Genomic DNA, 21,924 nt, shown 5'->3' with positions numbered 1-21,924 from the left:
TGCCAGAGTGCAGCTGGGATAGGCTCCAGCCTCTCGCGACCCCAAAAAAGACAAGCGGTAAAAATGGATGGGTGGATTTAAAAAAACAAAAACAGAAATAAGTCATAATATAATAATTTTACATGAATAAAGTGTTAAAAACGTGCAATGTTGTGAGGACAGTATTTTGGGGTATTATGGGAATACTTTGGATAATGCCGATTAAAAATATTCTCGGAATTAGAAAAGAGTATTACATATTCAAAAAAAGTATGAAGTCATAATATTAAAACATACCCTTTTTTCCTCTAGTAACAATATCGTAATATAGTACATACCCCCATTGTGAAATACATTTATTTTCAAAGTTCATAAACCAGTTTTACAACAAAAACAGTTACCTAAAAGTACAAACAGTCACTATATTCTATTCATTTTGATTGTATTTACTTTTTGGCCATCTATATAAAGTTAGTAAATTGTAAATAAAAAAATTTAACTTACAAGACAGATTTAATCATTTCAAGCGCAACTTTAGTTTAATAAAAAATAAAGTAAAATAAATCATTTAGGGATGTACAAGAATACAAATTCTTGGTTAAAACCGAAAATGAGGAAACCAAGGCCAAAAACACTGTATTTAATTAATATGCCAGTTAACATTATCATTGCATTTATGTGTGTACTGTGTACTAACTTCACAAAAATCGAAGCATTGCAATTACACAAATTAATATTTATCCTTCAACAAATACAACTATTAAAAAATTATGAAAATAGTTTTTTAGCACTGGTATTCCAACAATATGAAATACAAACACTACTGTATAACATATTTTGTATATAGAAATAATGGATTGGCCTAATACTAAATGGCGCTAGAGAGGGAGTTGACATGCAGGGAAGCATACACTGGGTTGTTCCATTGCAGCCAAACAAAACAGTCATTGGATAAATTCTCCGCTTTGTCCCGCCCATTTGACACTCAGCGTCTCTGGGAGTCTAGGGCAGTGTTTTTCAACCTTTTTTGAGCCAAGGCACATTTTGTGTGTTGAAAAAATGCGGAGGCACACCACCAGCAGAAATCATTAAAAAACGAAACTCAGTTGACAATAAAAAATCATTGTCGCAATTGTTGGATATGACTTCCGAAAAGGACAAGCGGTAGAAAATGGATGGATGGATGGACTTTAAACCATAACCAAGCATGCATCATTATAGCTCTTGTCTCAAAGTAGGTGTACTGTCACAACCTGTCACAACACGCCGTGACTTATTTGGAGTTTTTTGCTGTTTTCCTGTGTGTAGTGTTTTAGTTCTTGTCTTGCGCTCCTATTTTGGTGGCTTTTCCTCTTTTTTTTGGTGTTTTCCTGTAGCAGTTTCATGTCTTCCTTTGAGCGATATTTCCCGCATCTACTTTGTTTTAGTAATCAAGAATATTTCAGTTGTTTTTATCCTTATTTGTGGGGACAACATGTCATGTTCGGATGTACTTTGTCTTTGCTCCACAGTAAGTCTTTGCTGTCGTCCAGCATTCTGTTTTTGTTTACTTTGTAGCCAGTTCAGTTTTAGTTTTGTTCTGCATAGCCTTCCCTAAGGTTCAATGCCTTTTCTTAGGGGCACTCACCTTTTGTTTATTTTTGGTTTAAGCATTAGACACCTTTTTACCTGCACCCTGCCTCCCGCTGTTTCCGACATCTATAAAGCAGCTAGCTACCGGCTGCCACCTACTGATATGGAAGAGTATTACACGGTTACTCTGCTGAGCTCTAGACAGCACCGACACTCAACAACAACACATAATTTGCAGACTATACTTACTGGTTTGCAAAAAATATTTTTAACCCAAATACCGTATTTTTCGGAGTATAAGTCGCTCCGGAGTATAAATCGCACCGGCTGAAAATGCATAATAAAGAAGGAAAAAAAACATATATAAGTCGCACTCGAGTATAATTTGCATTTTTTGGGGAAATGTATTTGATAAAATCCAACCCCAAGAATAGACTTTTGAAAGGCAATTTAAAATAAATAAAGAATAGTGAACAACAGGCTGAATAAGTGTATGTTATATGACGCATAAATAACCAACTGAGAACGTGCCTGGTATGTTAACGTAACATATTATGGTAAGAGTCATTCAAATAATTATAACATATAGAACATGCTATACGTTTACCAAACAATCTGTCACTCCTAATCGCTAAATCCCATGAAATCTTATACGTCTAGTCTCTTACGTGAATGAGGTAAATAATATTATTTGATATTTTACGGTAATGTGTTAATAATTTCACACATAAGTCGCTCCTGAGTATAAGTCGCACCCCCGGCCAAACTATGAAAAAAACTGCGACTTATAGTCCGAAAAATACGGTAGGTGAAATTAGATAATCTCCCACGGCACACCAGACCGTATCTCACGGCACACTAGTGTGCCATGGCACAGTGGTTGAAAAACACTGGTCTAGGGTGTCGTGGGCTGGCTTCAGCTGGCCTGGACGCAAAATGATTGGCTCATCTGTCTGAGGCTAAATCCCTTATTGATTGGCAGCAAAATGAGCAAATCAGCGATTTTGAAATATAAACCACCAAGGGAGCATTTTTGAAGTTTCATTCTGTCGTCCGGGTTGATCTGGTGACTTTTCCAATCCTTAAGTGACTTTTTCTTTATGAAAAACGACAAGCGAAAAATCTAGTGTCTCTTTCTGGTGTTATTGGAAACTGTTTTTGGAGACTGGTGACTTTTGTCCCCGACAAGCAGCGAGTGCCCAGCTGGCGCTTTCCCTCTTTGGAAAAACAGCAGCCGCCATCGGTGCATCGCTAATTTTAATTCTTGGCGGCGTGGCAAGTAGGCACCATGCATTGGAAAAGGGGACATTAAAGAGGACCAGGAGTGTAGCTAGCACCACTGATCAGTGGACCTGTCCGAAACCCCGTATCTCACTCACTTGTTCAAGTGGCTGATAACGTATTTGAAGACCTCATAATTCTCTCTGGGGAAGCAGCGGAGGATGTCCTTCATCGTCAGGAAGCGCTGCTCCCTGTCGTTGATCTCTGAATGGCGGCAGAGAACAAGAGGCGAGATTAGTATGGAGGAAAGGACAAATACATGTAATGTAACTATGAGGGGTTGTTCGTAGAAAAGTTCGAAGAGGGTAATGACTCAGCTCTCAGTATAGAAGACAGTGATTTCATCCTATAACAGAACATAATTCATACACGTTATTAAAATGGATGTCACAAGGACCACACACACAAGAGAACAAATACACCCATTTCAGATTACATGAACCTCTAGTTGCACACGCACACACACAGGGTGTGTTAAGGCTGATGGCAGCGAAAAGTGAGTCAGAAATGCTGACATCACCAGCCAACAGTCGCTCCCTGTGTGCATGTGAGCAAGGCGGACACTAAGCAGCAGATGTTCTCGTCCACAACGTGATTTACACGCGGAGAAGTTTGGACTCGTGTTGTTTGGCATCAAAAACACATTTTGGCCAGTTCACACTGCGACAGTGTAAAAGTGGAAAGGAAATGAAAGTGGTCATTTATTAACAAGCATGTTGCACAACACAACCAATGCTGTAATAGCAGAAGGGTGTAAACAATGCGTTTGTTTTGTTGCCATCACTATCCAACAAATTGGGCAGACTAGTTCGGTTTGAAATAGTTCCATAACGGGACATTTGGCTTTTGAATCAGATTCTTTCCTTTTAATTTTTGTTACTCTACGGTGCTTCCCACTAGCAAGTAGCGACTCGCAAAGCTTTGTCCGTGAGCCCACAGAGACAAAGGTTGTGGATAACTGACAAGAAGATTCACTCTGTTCATATACTTATGCTATTGAGAATTAACACACCTGCACTCTGATTGGAATAGACAGACGAAAAAAAGCCATCAAGAAGGATTGGACATGGAAATGTATAAGCGCCGGCAACTATATCAAATTTATTTGTATTTTTCGTTCGATTAATTGATCGGCCCGGGCCTAAACACAAATACCGCTGAGGAGTTAATTGCAGTTAATCAAGTGCATGAGACATGCACATTTGTCGGACTTGAACCAGCCACCCTTGGATTCCCTTGCACGCCTCGGCCTGCTTACATATCTTTTAACTCATCTGAATGGAATTTAACAACGTAAATGCGGTGTACAATTTAAACAATACTATAAATACACCATAGCATCTTCCTTTTAATCCAACTGTCGGCAAAATGGTGAAAAAGCAATGCATTACTTGGCAATCTTCCACCAAATGAAGCTTTCAAATTGCGTGTCTGGCTTCACTCTATTTTTTTTCATTTTTGCAAGCCTTCATTCCTTCTGTTGTGGCACCGCCTGCAGGAGCCTTATCAGGTCCCTGTCACGGCTCAGGGGTCTCGCTGGGGCCGTTTAAAAAAATGACAAACACGCACACGCACACGCACACGCACACACACACACACACACACACACACAAGTACAGTATGTGTGAGCGTAGCAGGGTCACAGCACAATGCAGCCTTGGGGCTAAATCTTTACTTAGACTTAGACTTCCTTTTTATTGTCATTCAAATTTGAACTTTAAAGTACAGATAAGAACAAAATTTTGTTGCATTAGCTCATGGTAGTGCAGGATAAAAAATATCAAGAAGGTGCATATAAAAATAAATAAATAGGTTACTGTACAGGTAAATATATTGCACTTTTTCATATGCATCCACGTATGTTATATTGTCTTTTTTACCATGATGCAAGTCTAAGTTCTGCCTTCAATCTTTATTCCTGAGCCGAAGCACATAGTCAAAAGAAGGTCCTTACTCTCCTGCATCCTGCTGTCATCTTCCATATTCTCTCCGCCATCCTTTTTCTGCTAAGCTCTCACTAAGAGGTGAATCCAATTCCCCCCATGAATGGACTTGGATTGGGAGACTTTTTGCTTGTTAAGGCCAAGAAATGCAAACAGGATTTCAAAGCAAATCCAATACACTTTTACGTTTTAGTGAAGACTCCCTCCTCCCACACGTTCAAAAAGGAACCTCAGGACTTACTGAAGGCCTCCACCAGCTCTCCCTGCATGCTGTAAGGTACAAGAGGCTCAGGCAGCTCAGAGAAGAAGGCCTTCATGGCTCCGGCTACTGTGTTAATAGTGAAGTCTTTCTCCACCAGGTCCAGGTTGTGATCTGATGAAGAGACAACATAACAGTCATTGTATGAATGCTGAAAAACATTCACATATATAATTTGTGATAATTGCTGGGGTTACATTAGAGTAGTCCGTGTACAGCTTTTTAGTAGGGGTGCACCAAAATGAAAATTCTTGGTAAAAACCTAAAATAAGGAAACCAATGGCGAAAACTGAAACAGCTTAAGAAATCATGCCGATTATCAAGCTGAAAAGCATATAGCATTCAAATTATTATATACTTTTTTTATTCCTATTTTCCATTTTTCCAAAAATTCCATATTTTCCATTTCCAAACGTCCATATTCACACCTGATTCAAACCATTCTACCATCAACACACTCAAATGAGTATTTTTCCAAGTTCCAAAAATTCCCGCATTTCCTATGATTTATTTCCCTATTGAGAAGGAATGTGCAATTTTTCAAACTTACACATTTCCTACATTTCTAAACTGATTCAAACCGTTAAATGGTAAATGGGTTATACTTGTATAGCGCTTTTCTACCTTCAAGGTACTCAAAGCGCTTTGACACTATTTCCACATTCACACACACACTGATGACGGGAGCTGCCATAACTACGACCCATCAGGAGCAAGGGTGAAGTGTCTTGCTCAAGGACACAACGGACGTGACGAGGCTGGTAGAAGGTGGGGATCGAACCAGGAACCCTCAGGTTACTGGCACGGCCACTCTCCTTGCTAATGTTAGTCACTTGCTAGCATGCTAACATTAGCATAATAACATCAGCACATTAGCTTTATTAGCAAATTCTGCAGGTATACACCGCAGAGTCATATATTTTGGTAATTGGCACATGCTAATGTTAGCACGCTAGTTATTCCAGCTCATTTCAGAGATATGCACCTAAGACTCTTATTTTTTTTTACTACTTGCACTATCTGGCTAACAAGCTAACGGCTTCATTTCAGTTTGGCTTTTTAGCATTCACACGCAATTTCTATCGATATAGCATTTTCTAGTTACTATTGCATTTATGGCTATGACTGCAACAATTAATCTATTCATTTGATCAGGAAAAAAACGTTTGTTTTATATTCTGTTGCTTCGATTAATAGTTTAATGAGTGTACCTAATAAAAATGGATATCTTGACTGCATGCAATGCCTGGAACTTTAAATGCATAGTTTCCACTGCAATAAAGCGCATATGAGAGCGACAGGTGCAGTCATCTCTTTGATGACAAAAAGCATCCTCACATGTTAAAAATGCAATTTCAGTGTTGATGATGTGTATTTATTAAAAAAAAAAAGAAGATTAGGACAAGCAGATTTTTTTAATTTTATTTTAACCATTTTCCCTAAAACGGATTGAGGCTATGAAGTGTGTTTTATCCGATTACTTCATTGATCGAACAAACTAATCGATAGATTACTCAATTACTAAAAGAATCGATAGCTGCCAACTTACAGTGTATGTAAAACTTTACTAAAACTGTAATTGCAAATGAATATTTATCCTTTAAAAAATAAAGTAATGATGTGTTGATAATGTGTGGACTTCCAGAGGAGAGTTGGCAGATAGTCGCGTGTTTTACAAAAACAAGTGATGCACGAGAACTACACAGCCACCAATATGAATTTAATGTTCCATGTTGTGCCAATTGAATGCAAGCTAATAATAACAGAAGTGTTTATTGTTACATATAAATATTTATATATTTTGTTGTAAATAAAATTACAACAAATCTCAAATCCTAATTTGTTTTTTAGGTTACTAAAATGTTAAACTTTGTAACTAAACATTTGACTGCTTTATAATAAATGTAACATTTTGCAAGGTAAGCTAAATTAAGCCTCCGTGTATTTACAATTTTAGGATCACATGATTAAATCAGCATTTTGTTAAATCTTTTAAGCAATATAAACATTTTTATCAAAGCTGAAAATGATAAAAAGCGTCACGCTACTAAGCAACTGTGTCTATTTTACGGAGGTATTTAGTTAATAATAGAACTAGCACCCTTTGTTATTAAAAAGTAATGATTGTGAATTGAGAATCGATTCTGAATCAAATCGTTACCCCAAGAATCAAAATCGAATCGTGTGCTGCCCAAAGATTCACACCATCAGTTTCTTCAATTAATCGAGTAAACTGATAAAACATACTTTATAACTTTAATGCGTATTTTAGAGTAAATAGTTTAAATAAAGATTTTTCTGCTTGCATAACCTTCATTCTTTTGCTCATCATCACCACTACAATTGCACTTTTAACATGTGTGCATTATTACAACAATAATTATCTGCTCTTTAGATCACACACCCACAGATCTCCACTCTCATGTGCGAAAACTAAGTCTGAATATTTACATTTCCAGGCAGTCCATGTGGTCTGGATTTTATACATTTTTATCAGTGATATTCAAACGATTAATCAAGGCCACAGAATATAAATCTAAACTTTTGTCTGATCGAATTAATCGATTAACCGTTGCAGCTTGCAAAAAAAAATTATTTGGAGAATGTCTTTGCATCTTAATATTTCCATATTGCACGTTTTGCAGATCGCTATCGGCAAGTCTTTCTCGGACACACTGAAGTACTTCCACACATCAGACATGTTGCCTCCACTCCAGACAAGTGTGTGCTTCCTGCTTACAACATCCATCCATTCATCAATTTTCTACCGCGTGTCCCTTTCAGGATCACGGGGGTGCTGGAGCCCACATCAGCTGCTTCCGGGCGGAAGGCGGGGTACACCCTGGACAAGTCGCCACCTCATCACAGGGCCAACACAGATAGACAGACAACATTCACACTCACATTCACACACTAGGGCTCATTTAGTGTTGCCAATCAACCTATCCCCAGGTGCTTGTCTTATCACATCATACAATTTCGGCAATGGTGCTTTGGTGATGAAAGTTAACATTTTCGGTCACTGAATATTCACTAGTTTTTAGATTTACAATATATGTAATAGCTACGCCTTCAGAATAGCTTAAATAATTAGGATTCTAGCTGTCAATCAAGATTGATACAGAAATGTGTATAAATGCTAGAATAAATGACATAGCTCCATCCATACCTTGGTCAAACTGACGCTGCATGCTCTCCATTTCCGCCTTGTTCCCGCTGACCCTGTAGATGCCCTCCGTGCTCAAGCCTGGTAAAACAGAGTACATTATTTTTAGGGATTAGTCGAGTCAAATATGCAAGTCATTTACTTCCACTGTGCACTGCAAAAACGGAAATCTAAGTAAGATTAAATATCTCAAATAAGGGTGATATTTGCTTATTTTCTGTCTGATAAGATAATTCTTCTGTTTTACTTGTTTTAAGGGTTTTGGTCCTAAATTATCTCAGTAAGTTATTACAGCTTGTTGCTGAGATTGTATGACCGACAGTATATAAAACATGCTTGAAACTAGAATATCAACTGTTGCAAAGCTGTGTCATCAACACTCACAAGTATAAAACTACTTTTTTAAAGTAATAATTTCTTACTTCAAGCGTGAAATAAAAAATCATGACCGACACAATTGTGTCTCATAATTACAACAGATGACAGCCAAATGGACTTTGCTGTTTTATTTTCAATGAAACAATAGAAAAGATGTACTCTTATAGTAGTACAGTTGGTACAGTACAGTAAACTGACAGTTAATATTTAAACATTTAACATGTGAAATTTCAAACTATTTTGAACAGAAATAGTTCATGCACATTCAGATAAATTCTTCAAAAGTACAATAAAAAAAATTGGCCGGGGGCCGGGCTGTATATATATATATATATATATATATATATATATATATATATATATATATATATATATATATATATATATATATATATATATATATATATATATATATATATATATATATATATATATATATATATTAGCGATCAGGCCGATATTATCGGCCGATAAATGCTTTAAAATGTAATATCGGAAATGATCTGTATCGTTTTTTTTAATTATCGGTATTGGTTTTTTATTTTTTTTATTAAATCAACATAAAAAAACACAAGATACACTTACAATTAGTGTACCAACCCAAAAAATCTCCCTCCCCCAGTTACACTCATTCACACAAAAGGGTTGTTTCTTTCTGTTATTAATATTCTGGTTCCTACATTATATAGTGCCCAAAGGGATACAGTCCGTAAGCACACATGATTGTGCGTGCTGCTGGTCCACTAATAGTACTAACCTTTAACAGTTAATTTTACTAATTTTCATTAATTACTAGTTTCTATGTAACTGTTTTTATATTGTTTACTTTCTTTTTTATTCAAGAAAATGTTTTTAATTTATTGATCTTATTTTATTTTATTTTATTTTTTAATTTAAAACAACCTTATCTTCACCATACCTGGTTGTCCAAATTAGGCATTAATGTGTTAATTCCACGACTGTATATATCGGTATCTGTTGATATCGGTATCGGGAATTAAAGAGTTGGACAATATCGGTGTATCGGCAAAAAGCCATTATCGGACATCCCTAATATATATATATATATATATATATATATATATATATATATATATATATATATATATATATATATATATATATATATATATATATATATATATATATATATATATATATATATTCTTTGCGCACTAATTGACTGAAAGAGCACGCACTTGGTGCGATGATGTCATGTTATCGATGGGAAAATGCCTTTTTAAACCATTTTATTTGCCTGAGCGGCTCGTAGACCCCGAGTGTAACAAGCGGTTGCCTTGTTGCCTTTCCATTAAGAAAAATAAACTAGTTTTTAGTGTAAGTTTGCTGGTTTCAAGAAATGTAATGCAGAGCGCATATCATTATGTCAAGATAATGGCACTAGCATTTGCTTAATTTAAGAATATTTTTCAACATACTGAGAAAAAAGGTCTTATATTTGTTTTTTCTACCAAGAAAAGTGCACTTGTTATTAGTTAGAAAATACTTATTTTAAGGTATTTTGGGGTTCATTGAGGTTAGCTAATTTTACTTGTTTTGGAAAGTCTTGACAAGCCAAATTTTCTTGTTCTATTGGCAGATAACTTTGCTTAGTTCAAGTAAAATACCCCAAATGTTTGTATTTTCTTTCCTTGTTTTTGAACACAGACTTTTTGCAGTGTGGTGTGTAGAATACGCTGAGGCATTAAGAAGAAGGTCGAGGCTGCTCTAATGGCCTATCAAAATGTCCTTTTTGTGCTTAACACGCTAGTAGGGCTATTCATTCAAGCCGTAAAGCATTCCTGAAGTGAAAAAATAACTGATTGGCACACGACATTAACAAGGCACAAGAGGCCGTGAATACTTTTTTTAACCCACTTGTGCTTGTTTACTAGAACGTTTTGATGGATTTATGTTTGATTCAAGGCTGCACTGGAACCTGAGGTACACACAACCAGCGGTGAGGAAAAACTCCCATCCCTCATGTTTATCACCGAATACATTCCACCTTGGCTTTCCCCCCCTCGCCATCTGCTTGCACTGTTATGTTTACTGGCACACGAAAGGCACAGTCAAGAGTGATGTCTGAAGGTTTATGTTAAACGCTTATTAAGGCGGTCCCTGTTGGGACTTTGATACATGCTGACAGCACATGAAAAGCACCAGGAGTAACATAAAAGGCTACAGGAAACTTAACAGTGAACATTTGTCCGACGTTCTTCCAGTTACGACCGACAAACCAAATACTCAAAAAACAGTTGTAATTTTCACAATGTATTTGCTCATGTTCAATAATGTATTCATATCATTTCTATGTAGCATTTGTAGAACTCTAAAACTAATACCGGTAGTTATTAAAAAAGCCTGTTGCTTGTACACTAGTAGGAATGTTATGGAAGTATTATTGTAGCAAATTATTTGAAAACGTGTATCTCAATTTGTGTGTCTGTAATCCAATTCACGTGTACTAATGTGTGTCTGTACTAGTGGTGTCACGATACCGATATTTTGGTACCGGTACTAAAATTATTTTGATACTTTTCGGTACTTTTATACTTTTCTAAATAAAGGGGACCACCAAAAATTGCATTGTTGGCTTTATTTTAACTAAGAATTTTGGGGCAAAACATGTTTCTTATTGCAAGTTGGTCCTTAAATAAAATAGTGAACATACTAGGCAACTTGTCTTTTAGTAGTAAGCAAAAAAAAGGCTCCTAATTCAGTCTGCTGACATATGCAGTAACATATTGTGTCATTTTCCATTCTATTATTTTGTCAATATTATTAAGGACAAGTGATAGAAAATTAATTATTAATCTACTTGTTCATTTACTGTTAATATCTGCTTATTTTCTCTTGTAATATGTTCTATCAACACTTCTGTTAAAATGTAATAATCACTTATTCTTCTGTTGTTTGATACTTTACATTAGTTTTGGATGATACCATAAATGTAGGTATCAATACGATACCAAGTCGTTACAGGATCATACATTGGTCATATTCAAAGTTCTCACGTGTCCAGGGACATAATTCCTGAGTTTATAAACATAATATAAATGCCAAAAAATATCCACGTAATCATAGTAGTATCGCTCCTGTACTTAGTATCATTACAGTGAATGTTAGGTGTAGATCCACCAATGTCGTTTGTTTACATTCTGACGCCGGTGAGCTACGGTGTGTAGTGAAACATGTTTAGCTATTCCTCGTCCTGCAGGGATGATACTTGTAAGAAACTTACTTTATTTGTCGCCATGGAGACCAGGATTAGAGATTTAGAAGTAGCTAAAACACTGCCGACTGGGGCTGGACTTTAGCCGCTAGCTAGCCATGTCTTAAAGCACCTCTTCCGGTGGGCGTTTCAGTGTTATAACTTCACCTTTTACTTTAGTTTTTAAGCCAAAATAAGTCTGTTCTCCCTTTTCTGTCTACACACTGTGTCTGCTTGTAAGAACTCCGTGATTGTGCGCTGCCGAACATGCTCGTCTGCTCGTAAACCAGCAATGACATGACGTGACGATGATGAATTGAATTACACGCACACACAACTCTTTCACGGCAGAAACGTAGCAAAAAGTCATGTGTAAAACGACAGCCAATCAAGGTTTCCTGTTTCACATAAATCCTTTTACACACACACACATATTAAAATATGGACAACTTAAAACATGCGCACGCGGCTCGGATCACACACACGCACGCACGCACGCACGCACGCACGCACGCACGCACGCAGGCACACACGCACGCACGCACACAGAGAGATACAGAAACACACAGTACATACACAAGAATTGGATTATAGACGCACGGATTGAGTTACACGTTTGCACATAATTTTGCGACAATAATACTTCTCTAGAATGTGAAGTGAATCGTATTTATATAGCGCTTTTCTCTAGAGACTCAAAGCGCTTTGCATAGTGAAACCCATTAGCTACATCTTTAAGCTACATTACACTTATGTTCCAGTTTTGCACACATTTTCATTAATTTTATAAATGTGGGAACAAATTGAACTGTTATGACAAATGCACTGTTTTTTAAAGTTGCAAGTGATAAACACTTATTTACTGCATCAATATACATAAATAAAAGATGCATCAATGATACATTTTTAATCGAATCACTGCTCCTGAATCGGAATCGGAATTGTAATCGTAATTGAATTGTGAGGTGCCCAAAGATTCCCAACTCTTATTTGCCACTCAGCAGTGGAACACACCATTTTGCATTTTTGCTAGTAGGTGTAGGTAGTTAGACATTCTTAATTTGATTTAAGCATTCTTATTATTGAACTTACACAGCTATATGTATTTTATGTTAACATTTATGCTGTTTAAAAAAACAACAACATTAAAATGACAAAAAAATACTCTTCAAACTTTACCAAAACTTCAGTATAGCATCTCTACTTACCCCTCCATTTAGACGCTCCGTTTATTACTGTAACATTATTATGTTAAAACAATAACGCACTCTGAAATCCTGTCGTATCTAATTTTTCAACATTAGTTTAGTTTTGTGTGTATTAGTTTTTTCCCCAAATTTCTTCTTTTCCCCCATTTCGGGGGAAACGTCTCTTTTATTTCCGTGAAAGCAGAGCTGAGGTTGCTGAGTAGTCACACCACAAAATTAAATTAGCTTCTTCATAATTTGACAACTTAAAAATGGTAAATGGTAAGTGGGTTACACTTGCATAGCGCTTTGACACTATTTCCACATTCACACACTGATGGCGGGAGCTGCCATGCAAGGTGCTAACCACGACCCATCAGGAGCAAGGGTAAAATGTCTTGCTCAAGGACACAACGGACGTGACTAGGTTGGTAGAAGCTGGGGATCGAACCAGGAACCCTCAGGTTGCTGGAACGGCCACTCTCCCAACCGCGCCACCATCCACCTGCCATCCTTGATATCGACGTTTCAAACTTTTTGCTGGAGACAAAGAAGAATCGAACCAGGGGGATAAGGAGAGAGGTAAGAGGGGTGAGACAGAGGCAGGGAGGAAATAAGCGAGCTTTCAGTCAAGGCGTACGCCATCGACCTCCTCCTTCATCGTCTTCCAATCAATTATCCACAAAAGCTTTTGAAAGAAGACAAAAGGAGAGGGAACGAGAGTGGTGAAAGGATGGGGGGCTAAACGGGAGCAGAAAACAGCCAAGGACGGGAATGACAGTTGGGTGTGGGAGTGAAAGACATGCATCTATTGGAAAAATGATTGAGGGGTACTAATAACAAGGTACTAATATTCACCATGGTGCATATGAAACCGCTGTGTTGGACACACACATCTTAACCTTTGGACTTTCTAAGCCAGTCATTTCCAGGAGTTATCTCACCCTCTGAGAAGCCTCCGTTTTACTAATGTTTTCCAATGTTGTAAAAATGTGTAGAATAAATATTACATTTCAATATTTCTGTCAACGAAGATATGCGTCAGCCTGCGATACAGTCATTTTGATAGTAGGCTATTATAACTAATATAGACACTTACATCGCGTGTTGCCATCATTAAATCACTTATATAAGACTTTTTTTTTTTTTTTCAGCTCCAGAGAGATTTTTTTAATTTTTGGTCCAATATGGCTCTTTCAACATGGTGGGTTGCCGACCCCTGGTTATATCCCTACTATAATAAAATTGATAGCTAATAATGTAAAAATTGTGGTTAAATTTACAGTTTCACAGAAATGTTTGGACATATTGCCACACTGCAACAGTAAACGAAGTGTTCTAAAACTTTAACCGGTAGAGTACAGTATTATTTATAACTGCATTTAATATCAATTATAAAAAAATCATTAAGAAAAATGAAGGCCCCCCCTCTATTAAACCTTACCCCTAGTAGAGACCTAGCCCTGGCTGTAATTGAGTAAATAAAGGCAACACACTGCAACTATAAACCAGCAAAGGCATGAACTCTATGGCATCAAAGCACCTGCAGGTTAACTCGTCGCGCCCCCGCCACATGTCACAATGGGACGACGCTCCAGCTGATCCCACATCAGCCCAGATTCCAGAGAATCCCTCTATGGGCTTAGCCGCCTGGAGGCTGAGTTCATCTATTGCCATGGCAACAGGCGGGTCACTGGGTGCTGGCCTTTGTGTCACTATCGAGGCTCCCGTGGCCCGCACACGCCAGGCGCACACCACCCTGGCACTCAAGCTGAGCAAAAGCCAAGAGATGAGGGCAAATAAAAGCAAGGTGGCATGGATTATTTTATACACCTTGCTTGTATAATAGTTCCAAATATTCCCAAGGACACGGGGCATGGTGCCTATATTTAAAAAAACACAAACAAAAAAAGAAAAGTACCCTGTGTACCGTCAAAACATGCTTCCGCTATTAAAGTTAAAGTACCACTGATAGTCACACATACTAGGTGTGGTGGAATTATCCTCTGATTTGACCCATCCCCTTGTTCCACCCTCTGGGAGGTGAGGGGAGCAGTGAGCAGCAGCGGTGGCCGCGCTCGGCAATCATTTTGGTGATTTAACCCCCAATTCCAACCCTTGATGCTGAGTGCCAAGCAAGGAGGTAATGGGTCCCATTTTTATAGTCTTTGGTATGACTCGGCCGGGATTTGAACTCAAGACCTACCTATCTCAGGGCGGACACTCTAACCACAAGGCCACTGAGCAGGCTTAAGAAATATTTAATTAAGAAATAATTGGTCGTAAAAATAGTCGAGAGCAAAGCTATTCAACTGGCGGCCCGGGAATGACACCATACTGACCCCTAAGTTCATTTCAAAACTTGGAACATTTTTGCAGCAAATTCCTAACAACAGTTGAGTGCTCCTGTTGTAAAGAGAAACTTGGACCACTGTAAACACATTGGCAGATCCTTGCATTGACATTTTAAACATGGAATATTAGGGTCAAACCTGTGATGTACATCACCTCAAGGCACCCCTTTAAGTCCTCTACTTTTTTGGCAGTTATTTTTCATAATAATTAGATTTATATAGCTAAGGTGTTATTGTAGCTCGTTTGCTTCAGACGCAGTCAGTAGTCATTTGTTCAACATCGTCATTTATAATAGTGTTGTTCCTCGAGGTTCTATTTCAGGTCCTCTCTTTTTCATCTGGGCTATTATTCACCTGGTGGCCCGTGAGTTTAATTTAAAAAAACTTTTTGCAGCAGATTCTGAAAGTGCTGTCATAGAAATTATCTTTGACTAGCTTTTTTGCAGTACAGTATGTCCTTAAAAACAGCAGACCGCTCCTGTAACTCTGACCAAGTAAATAGACCAAAATCAAATGTCCACTGAAGAGGACGCTGTTTCTACAGAATATACAAAATAAGACTAATACTGAAGGGAGAAGTCCGACCCCACGGTCCTTGGCGTTCTGGAAATGTGGCCCCCAAAATCATTCAGTTGACTACCCCTGGTCTAAAGGACTACATTGGATCTGGCAGAAGATCGCACAATTCTTACAATTATTAAAGTTAGTTTTACAGATACAACCCGTGAGTGCTTGCCTGAAGGTATTTTTCTTCACTACAGTAAGGTGTGATTCAAAGCCGCTCAGGTCATGGTTAGCTTCACAATGCTCCCTCATTATCAAGTAGCACTAAAGAGACAAACATGGTGTCAGCGCAGTACCGTAATTTCCTGTAAGCACCATTATAGCTGCAGATTGCAGACGCAGATAGAAGATAAGTAAGTCTGACTTACAGCAGCTACAAAAAAAACCCTCATAATACATTGTTACTCATTTCCCCCCACCTTCCACCTCCGCTTCGTCTGTGTTCTATTGTGTTGTGAGCATGCACTTGTATGAAAGGGGAAATAAACTCACTGGGCACTTAATAAGGTACACCTGAAAGGCCTACTGAAACCCACTACTACCGACCACGCAGTCTGATAGTTTGTATACCAATGATAAAATCTTAACATTGCAACACATGCCAGTACGGCCGGGTTAGATTAGTAAAGTGCAATTTGAAATTTCCCGCGAAATATTCTGCTGAAAACGTCTCGGTATGATGACGTTTGCGCGTGACGTCACGGATTGTGCGGACATATTGGGACACCATTGTGGCCAGTTATTAAGTCGTCTGTTTTCATCGCAAAATTCCACAGTATTCTGGACATCTGTGTTGGTGAATCTTTTGCAATTTGTTTAATGAACAATGAAGACAGCAAAGAAGAAAGCTGTAGGTGGGATCGGTGTATTAGCGGCTGGCTGCAGCAACACAACTAGGAGGACTTTGAGTTGGATAGCAGACGCGCTACCGTGAGTATGCAGCTTTGGCTTCCAAACATTTGATCGCTTGCCCGTACGTGCATGCCGCTATGTGCATGTCACGTACGTAACTTTGGGGAAATATATGTGCTGTATGAACTTTAAGGAGGTGAACGGTACTTTGGGCTGTGGGATTGAGTGTGTTGTGCGGGTGTTTGAGTTGTATTGGTGGGTTATATGGACGGGAGGGGGAAGGTGTTTGTTATGCGGATTAATTTGTGGCATATTAAATATAAGCCTGGTTGTGTTGTGGCTAATAGAGTATATATATGTCTTGTGTTTATTTACTGTTTTAGTCATTCCCAGCTGAATATCAGGTCCCACCCGCCTCTCACAGCATCTTCCCTATCTGAATCGCTTCCACTGCCCTCTAATTCTTCACTCTCACTTTCCTCATCCACGAATCTTTCATCCTCGCTCAAATTAATGGGGTAATCGTCGCTTTCTCGGTCCGAATCGCTCTCGCTGCTGGTGGCCATGATTGTAAACAATGTGCAGATGTGAGGCGCTCCACAACCTGTGACGTTACGCTACTTCCGGTACAGGCAAGGCTTTTTTATCAGCGACCAAAAGTTGTGAACTTTATTGTCGATGTTCTGTACTAAATCCTTTCAGCAAAAATATGGCAATATCGCAAAATTATCAAGTATGACACGTAGAATGGACCTGCTTTCCCTGTTTAAATAAGAAAATGTCATTTCAGTAGGCCTTGAATATGACACGTAGAATGGACCTGCTTTCCCTGTTTAAATAAGAAAATGTCATTTCAGTAGGCCTTGAAGTATACTGTATAATCTAGCACATTTTGACTTTACAAAGCAGTGCACTTGTATGTTTTGTTATGACTATAAAAATATACAGTATATAACGTCAATGTAACTACTGATATCTTGTGGCATTAAAACAATACTTAGAGAGTTGCATAAATTCCAGGAAGGTGCGGTCTAGCCAGAATACCAGCTCGAATTTGAGAGCAAGATGCAACGAGCGTGTTGTCTATCCACAGTGTGAACCCTCTTCCAAGATCCTAATTCTCACCACCGTGGCGGAAAATAAACTATGTTTATTCCAAGTATCACTCAAGGTCAAGAGGAAAAGGAATGACTAAGCTTGCTACACACACACACTGAGCAGGACAACACGAGAAGCTAACCGCTAAAACGTCAATATAAAGTACGGGTGATCAATCTTGATGTCGACATTATCAATACCTAGTGTACTATCAGTATATACTGTAAACAATACTAAAGGAATTAGATATTTTTCTTTTTCTTGTTTTTATTACTACAAAATCATTTTTTGACCATTTTGTTTTGAGTGCGTCCCTGTATCGGTTTTGAGGGCAGAACCCAAATGATTTCAATGGGAGTCAATAGTAGTTTTTGCTTTTGTCTAGTTATTGTGCACTAGCTACTTTATTTTGTTAAAAAATGGTTTATCATTTAATAACACTTTTAATACATCATCTGATTTACAACATTACCAGCAAATTCTAAATGTAATAAGATAAGTACAAATGTGTTATTATTGTGTTTACTTTAGTTACTTGATAAATCGCATTTTCAGTTCTATAATCCATTGTGAAAGTATCGGATCAGGACTCGAAACCGGATCAGAACCAGAGAAAATTTTTTTTTGATAGGGACATCCTTATTCATGGTAGTTAAATAACTGAAAAGAAAACCAAGTATAATTAGGGATACATTGGATTAATACATGCATGCCTATACAATTAATATTACATGTAAATCCAACCGCCCGAGGGGCGGTATAGCTCGGTTGGTAGAGCGGCCGTGCCAGCAACTTGAGGGTTGCAGGTTCGATCCCCGCTTCCGCCATCCTAGTCACTGCCGTTGTGTCCTTGGGCAAGACACTTTACCCACCTGCTCCCAGTGCCACCCACACTGGTTTGAATGTAACTTAGATATTGGGTTTCACTATGTAAAGCGCTTTGAGTCACTTGAGAAAAAGCGCTATATAAATGTAATTCACTTCACTTCACTTCACATTTTAATGTCCATTACGAATGGCGCTAAATTGGAGTAACTTTTTTAATGAACCAAGTGCCAACAATCTTGAAAAACTAATGTTAGATTTTAAGTTAAAAAAAAAAAAAGTATATTCAAATTAACTAAAGTTTGTCTTGTGTTTTTAGGAAATACATTATACTCAACTGAACAGTTTTTTTCTCTCTCACCAAAAAGTTAAAGTTAAAGTACCAACGATTGTCACACACACACAATAGGTGTGGTGAAATTTGTCCTATGCATTTGACTATGCATCCCGTTGACTACAGCAGTGGGCAGCAGCGGTACCCGCGCCCAGGAACCATTTTTTGTGATTTAACCCACAATTCCAACCCTTGATGCTAATTGCCAGGCAGGGAGGTAATGGGTCCCATTTTTATAGTCTTTGTTATGACTCGGCCGGGGTTTGAACTCACAACCTACCGATCTCAGGGCGGACACTCTAACCACTAGGCCAGAGTAGGTGAAATGATATGAAAATATATAAAATGAATATATTTTGGTGGGAAAAAATACACCAACTCACGATTCGATGAGGATTCCAAATTTTAGGGTGACGATTCGATTCAGAATCTATTTTTATTGCAAACCTATTCTCGCAATATATCATTCGGTATAAAAGTGATAATAAAACCTTCTCAAAAGCCTCTCTTGGCTGCTGACATATACGCACAGCGAGTAGGTGCAGAAATGACCTAGAAACGTATATTTAAAATGGATTCTTAAACAACAAAACATTTTCTTTTAAAATCGATTTTTGAAAATGATGACTTGATTTAGAATCGGAATAAATGAGACTTACGATTTGAATGTGAATTACTTTTTTTCAGCATCTTTATATTTAGGTATATATTTTTTCAGATTTGTATGTTTAAAAGTGTTTTCCTTCCATGATGCATCACAACTGATTTTCAACCAATCTACTGTAAATTGCTTTGTTATGATGATATTGTCACCTTTGAAAATATAATCACGATAATTACTGTTCATTGTTATTCCCACCCTTGAAACATTTGAAGGACACCTAATGGGATGCATAGTGGTCACTTTCAACCATAAATTTCTAGGTTTTTTTTATAACGTTAGAATTAATAATTTGACTCTAGATCAGACCTGGGCATTCTGCGGCCCGCGGGCCACATCCGGCCCTTTGTGGCCGGATGTGGCCAATCATAAATTACAAAATAAATTTTAAAAAGTATCTATCTCGAGTGTGCAATACAACGGTGCTGCTTTTGTTTTGAAAAGCGTGATTTGTATTACTTCCGTGTGGGCGTGTGGACGTATGCACGTGCGTGATTGTGAGTGAATGTGAACCGGATGAGGCCAATCATAAATTACAAAATAAAGTTGAAAAAACATCTATGTCGTGCGCAAAATACAACTGTGCTGCTTTTATTTTGAAAAGTGTTATTTATGGGCGTATGTCCGTGTGTAACCTGTGAGTGAAGGTGCACAGCGACAAGTGATGCACGGTTTACACCCGAGACGCTAAAAAGAGAAAAGTTGATGACGAATGCCGTGTTTTCAACAAGACATGGATTGCCAAGCAACGTTCCCTCTAAGGTGTGCGCCTGCGCAATTGCGCACTGCTCAAACGTCCTCTGCGCACAGCAAATATATGCCGCGCACCAAATCAAACCCATCTGAATTCTAAACAAAATAAACACATTTATTCTGTGTAATTTTGCAACGCAACTTTGAGTGACAGTGACAACAAGCGGCCCTAACGGTGTTCGTCAACACCGTTCAATTGAACACCGTTCACTTATTGTAACGTCTATCGAGATGCTCAGAGGACACGAATTATATCGATCACTTATTTGAGCAAAACTGTTTACATTCGGCCATAACCACACCAAAAACATGAGTAAAACACTTCTATCTCGAAAAACTAGTCATTTTCTGCCGTACAAACCAGGCCAAAACCAACTTGTCATCTGTCACCAACACGCATACCACTAAACCACTGGTGCGTTTATGGCCACACAAAAAGTCGGACAACTCAAACACCACACAAAGTTACACTATGACTCCTCAGTCACACGTGTGCTTATTTTACTGTCATTTATTGTTAATGTTAATTTATTGATATTAATCATGGAATGCTGTTACTAGAGAAAGTTACAGGAATGCACACTTCATCCTATGCTTACATTTCATTGTGCAACATGAGGATGTTTAAGGGGAACTAAATGTGATCTCTGAAAGGGGTACAAATGATTTCCAAAGCAGTGCTTTTGGTATAAAGTTAAGTTAGGTTAAATGAAAGTATTATTATTAATTATTATTATTATTATTATTATTTATATTACGGTATATATCAAAAATAATATTGAGCAAAATTTAATTGAAATATTGTCGATGTGGCCCTGCAGCAGTGCTCGGGTTGCTCATGCGGCCCCCGGTAAAAATTAATTGCCCACCCCTGCTCTAGATGCTAATAGTTTGTGTATAATGTGTAGTACAGATGTGTAGTGTTAAGCTGTGGGGAATAACATTACCTTGCAAAACCCCTGAGTACACACAAAAAAGGAATTGACTGAAGGAGAAGGACAAGATGTGGAGATTTGGGAGGGAGACAGGTGATAAGACTGCAGAGAAATGGAAATATGGGTTAAGAGATAGATGAAGGAAATCAAAGCTGACAGCTAGAAAGTACTCAAAGAGACTGAAGGGGGAAGGAGGAGAAGTGACTCAGAGGTAGAAAAGCAAGGGGGACTGAAGGACAAAGACAGGAATAAAAGAAACACTGGAAGATGTTAAGATGCAATAAAAACACCTCTGGAGGAGTGCGTACATAAATAATAATTTCCCACTCTATTTTGCTTAGATGTTGTTGTGCGGTAACTGCTCCATTACACATGTGAACAGGGCGAGGTGCACTCCAACGTGACGCCTTATTTATTACCCCCAGACTTGCCTCCACTCTCTGACATGCAGGCGGGCGGTCGCTGGATGTTTTGTAAGGCTTGAGTAATCCACACATATGCAGCCTTTTAACAGCAGAGAGAGATTAAAGGCGGAATGCGCGGGAATGTCAGAAAGTGGCAGTGATGTT

The 21,924-nt window shown here is 38.1% G+C and overlaps 1 protein-coding gene across 3 annotated transcripts in view; it reads right to left on the bottom strand.

The window, feature by feature from the left end:
* arhgap35a (Rho GTPase activating protein 35a) overlaps window positions 1–21,924 on the bottom strand; it is a 121,985-nt gene that overhangs the window by 7,442 nt on the left and 92,619 nt on the right. For all 3 annotated transcript variants that reach the window (XM_062060116.1, XM_062060114.1, XM_062060115.1), the window contains 3 exons: window positions 8,204–8,281; window positions 5,017–5,148; window positions 2,931–3,036 (listed from right to left, as the gene is read on the bottom strand). In XM_062060116.1, the coding sequence (XP_061916100.1) occupies window positions 2,931–3,036; window positions 5,017–5,148; window positions 8,204–8,281 (316 nt within the window). The remainder of the gene's footprint in view (window positions 1–2,930; window positions 3,037–5,016; window positions 5,149–8,203; window positions 8,282–21,924) is intronic.

The sequence above is a fragment of the Entelurus aequoreus genome, linkage group LG10 (assembly GCF_033978785.1).
Source record: "Entelurus aequoreus isolate RoL-2023_Sb linkage group LG10, RoL_Eaeq_v1.1, whole genome shotgun sequence".
Taxonomy (NCBI): domain Eukaryota; kingdom Metazoa; phylum Chordata; class Actinopteri; order Syngnathiformes; family Syngnathidae; genus Entelurus; species Entelurus aequoreus.
Note: the sequence above shows the minus strand (reverse complement) of the source record. Positions and strands in the feature narration are given on the sequence as shown.